The sequence below is a fragment of the Manis pentadactyla genome, chromosome 10 (genome assembly GCF_030020395.1).
Source record: "Manis pentadactyla isolate mManPen7 chromosome 10, mManPen7.hap1, whole genome shotgun sequence".
NCBI lineage: Eukaryota > Metazoa > Chordata > Mammalia > Pholidota > Manidae > Manis > Manis pentadactyla.
The window spans coordinates 46,931,174-46,935,801 of record NC_080028.1 but is presented as its reverse complement, the minus strand read 5'-3'; the positions used below and the strand labels follow the sequence as shown (position 1 = coordinate 46,935,801).

Here is a 4,628-nt window from a genome sequence, read left to right as displayed (position 1 = left end):
CTGAGCTGGGTTTATTTGAACATACATTGAAAACAACAAGGTAACAAAAAAAATAATATTAATTAGATGTAGAAAAAGAAATGATATAAATATTTTTTTGGTGATATTCAAACAGAAATTACTCCAAATGTGGATAATGAAAACTTGAGGGAAGTCTGATATGATGGTGAGAAAATACTGACAGTTGTTTTTCTTCCTGAGCAAATAATGAAACTCTCACAAAAGTAAAAAGTGTGAAGTTTGAAGATATATTAATGTAAAATAAACAAAGATGTCTGGAATGACTGAAGGTGGTTATGAGCTGGTTTGTATCATCTGGGGGAAGAGAAAATTATGCAAAAATGATTTAGTGATAGAAAATATAAAAATTAACCAAACTGAAAGAAAATTGAAAAAAGCACACCAATATATCAATAGAGAGATGTGGAGAAGAATAACATATTCTATTATCTCTCTTTCTCATCTATCCATCTTTAATCTGCAGTAAAATGCACCAAGCATTTAAAAAGGGAGCTATTTAAAGGTGTGCATTTTGGGAAATTCTGTATTTGTAAGCACATAGTCTAATTTTTACTAAAATTTTAAGCAACATTTATAAATTTACAAAAAATAAACCAACTGAATGGAGAGGTACAGATGGGTCATTATTTTCAATCTCCTGTTACCTGATTATTATTGTTGTGCAGCTTTTTATCTTTGAAAATTCGTAATTAATTTTCCCCTAAAGTTAGTTAGTGTATAGATTGTTTAATAACTTTTGAATCAGGGTCACCAAGAAATCTTACTCATTTTGTTGATCCTTATGCATTAAAGGGATATTTAGATATTTAGTGAAGTATCAATTTTGTTATGATAAATTCTGTTTCTATGCCTAAAGAAATAAAAATACTTCTTTTGACTCTCTTTCCTTAGCTATGATATATTTTTGTCTTCAGAAACCTATAATATGAAAGAATTCTATAGGTTTCAGTGAAAGTATTTTTGGTGAGAAGACTATTGTATGTTGCAACAGGTGGAGACAAGGAGAGAGATAGTTTCTTTGGAGCATGTATGTGAGCGTGTATGAGAGCTTGGCCAGGAGATCATGGTGTATCTAATTGATTTATATCTCTTTGTTATATGCCAGTCTGTCTTAAATCTACCTGTATGCCACATTTCAAATTAACCACTACACAAGAAACTGAAAAATCTTTCAGCTTCATATAACAATATCTTTCAGAATTTTGTGTGTAGACAGGGTTTCATTTAAGTCAGCATAATTGGAGAGTTAGACCAAATGATTCCATAACTGTGCCTAAAACAAATCACTTTAATTAGATTTTAAAACAATTATGTACACCTCAACTGAACATAACATTGTATGTTATTTAAACATGTTTAGGAAGCTCTGCTATTATCTCAGTATTTTAAACAAAATATTGAAGAACTATAAATTATAATTGTGGAGTATAAGTAACTGAATTATAATAATCTTTGAAAAATAAACACATCAAAAAATGGAAGATGATCTAAAACCTATGTTATACCATACATGCTAGTGTTTTGGCTTTAGTTTATGTTGAAATTCACACCTGGGGCATATACAACTTTGGTAATTGGAAATAAACCAATTTTTTTCAGGGGAGATTGATGTGATATTCAAGAAATATAGGAATTGGTGGGCTGAGCAAATGGAATTTCCCATTAAAGTACACAGCAACTAAATTCCCTATTTGTTTTAAAACACTGATGTGGCTCTAACTTTAGTTTTTAGTGTGAGACCCAGATGGAGAAAATGGACAGATATCCCATATCTTCATCCTTTAAAAATTTGTTTTGAAGTACATTCAGAAACAAAAGGGTAATTGCAGGTGGATGGGCTAATTAAATTCTTTCAGCTAGCCAACAATTTTAAGAGTTACTCCCTGGAGATGCCTGAGTAGATGATGAGAAGTTAGCTGCATAACATCTCTCTCATCATTTCTTTCTCAATTATTTAAAATAATAAAAATGGAAGAGGAAATTCCATAAGAGGTGGAGAGATGTCTGTAAAAGGCTAGATGGTAAACATTTTCAGTTTTTTGGGCAAGGACGTCTCTGCCATTTAAAAGCAGCCATAGATAGTATGCAAATGAATGGAATGGACATGTTCCAATAAAACATTATTTGCAAGAACCAGTGGTGGATGGAATTTACATTTAGGCCTTAGTTTTGTGACTCTTGCTCTGAATGTGGTCCTTACTCCTAAATGACTCCTAAGTGGCTTTTGCAGTGGGAAAAGCCTGTGGTTTGAAGAGATATTAACAAGGTCCTTCACTTTGACTGGGCCCAGACTCCCAAGGCCACAGACTGCTTGGCTTCTAGAATCTCTGTTGAACTTTCAGCCTTATCACTGCTAAACTGGATGCCTGCCACTTGTCTACATGTGTTCAGTCAGTCCCTCAGCCAAGAATACATGGGGGACATCTTCTACTCAGATCCCAGCTCAGTGTATTCCTGACCTGAGGGTACTAACCACTTCAGCTGACCTGATCTTTGTCAAGTAAACTCAAAAAGACAATCATGTTGAGGTTAGTCTAGCTCATTGTGTTGCTGGGCTAGCACTACTTGTGGAGTCATTTACTGCCATTTCCCTTACCTATAGGAACACAGTTGTGAGCTGCTTGTTACCAAAAGTTTCCTCACATAGCTGATTCTGTTTTATGATTATTTAAGGCAGAAGACATGGCTCATACAAGTTGCTTTGGCAGAGCTGGAAGCAAATTCCTCTTCTTATTTTTAATACTGTTTGATATTTTTTGTTTGTATGTGTGCATGTCTGTATGAGTGCTTGCATGCTAATATCAGGAAGCTGTAGTCTTTTTCTCCTCCTTCTTGAATTAAATCTTCTAAATATTCTAGCTTGCTTATATATTTTGTATATCATATTTTTTTTCCAATTCCTTGTATTTATTTTCTTACTTTGGTTATAATATGTTTGATTTTAATTGATATGCCTATTTGGAGTTCTTTCTTTAATTTAGTCTTCTTACTATCTTAAAACAACAATGAAATATTCTTCCTATTTTGTTCAGCACATGTGAATTAAAGGAGTTTCACAAAACTAGTGCTCTAACAATTTCCCAAAAATCATAGAGCTATATTTAACATTAAAATTTTCTTTCAGAGTAATATTAGAAATTCTTAGTGAGAGATTAAGGCGAATTTTATTTTCTGGAACATATTCATTTAATGATAGAGGAAATTTTCATTGATATTAAAGAGAGCAAGAAACTCCAAGCAGGTTCACAGATCAAGCTATGAAGTATTAAATGAAGGTTAACCTGACTGAACTAGTTAGGCCTTTGAGAAAAAAAGTTAAGGAACAAATCTATCATTTTCTTTTGATTTTTCAAAGTCAGTGTGCTCTTACTTGTGAAAGAAATGCAATTTTTTTGATTGTGTCACTGAAAGCTTGTTTCACTTGCTTATTCCTCAAAGTATAAATGAAGGGGTTCAACAAAGGGGCAACAGATGTAGTGAGCAGGGATACCCCTTTGTTGATGTCTATCTCTTCTTTGGCTGAAGGCTTGATGTAGATGAAAATACAGCTTCCATAGGTGATGGAAACAACAATCATGTGAGATGAGCAGGTAGAAAAAGCTTTCTTTCTTTGTGACTCCGAAGGGAATCTTAGAATTGTCCTGATGATGTATATGTATGAAAGAACAACGCCTATCAGTGTAATGATGAATGTCAGTACTGCACAGATTATAACGACCTGTTCTATGAACCATGTATTTGAGCATGAAATCTTAAAAAGAGGAGACGCATCACGGCCAAAATGGTCAATGATATTAGAGTCACAGAATTCCAGCTGGAGACCCATACCTAGCGGTGTGATGATGATCATCAACCCAGAGACCCAGCAGCAGAGGACAAGGATGGTACAGACTCTGTTGTTCATGATGCTCATGTAATGCAGGGGCTTACAGATGGCCGCATAGCGGTCATAGGACATGGCTGCCAGGAGAAAAAATTCTGTGGCCCCAAAAATTAAAAAAAAATATATTTGACTCGCACAAGCATTGTAAGTAATGGTATTGTCCCCAGTTGACATGCTGTACAGGAATCTAGGAATACAGACTGTTGTGAATGAGATTTCTAAGATGGAGAAATTTCGAAGAAAAAAATACATAGGTGTTTTCAGATGAGAATCCAAGAGTGTAAGAATGATAATGGTCAGATTTCCAGTAATGCTCAGCATGTAGGTGAGAAAGAGGAAGATAAAGATCAGAACTTGCACCTGTGGGTCCTCTGTAGGTCCCAACGAGATGAATGTTGTTATTGCTGAGTGATTTCTCATTATTGCCTTGATGTTTCAGGTAATCGGCACGTAAAAAGTCGAAAGGGAAGTATCTGAAGAGAAAAAGGGAAACGATGACTCAAAACTTTTTGAAACAGAAAATGGAAAAACATGATTAATAGAATCACAAGCTGGTACTTAGAAAGGATGAATAACATGAATAAAAGTGCTGTATAATTGATCTGAAAAAGAAGAGGAAAGATGGAGTTTATCAGGAAAGAAAATTATGACAATTTCAGATAATACAGACATTAAAAAGATGAACATGAAATATTTTGAAAAGCTCTGCAAAGTGGATTTGGAA

At 34.2% G+C, this 4,628-nt stretch overlaps 1 protein-coding gene across 1 annotated transcript; it reads right to left on the bottom strand.

Annotated features, from left to right (window-relative positions):
- Positions 1–3,376: 3,376 nt before the first annotated feature.
- LOC130679321 (olfactory receptor 6C2-like) lies at positions 3,377–4,324 on the bottom strand. Its single transcript, XM_057487928.1, has one exon. It carries the CDS (start codon positions 4,322–4,324, stop codon positions 3,377–3,379), a length of 948 nt encoding a protein of 315 aa, XP_057343911.1.
- Positions 4,325–4,628: the final 304 nt, after the last annotated feature.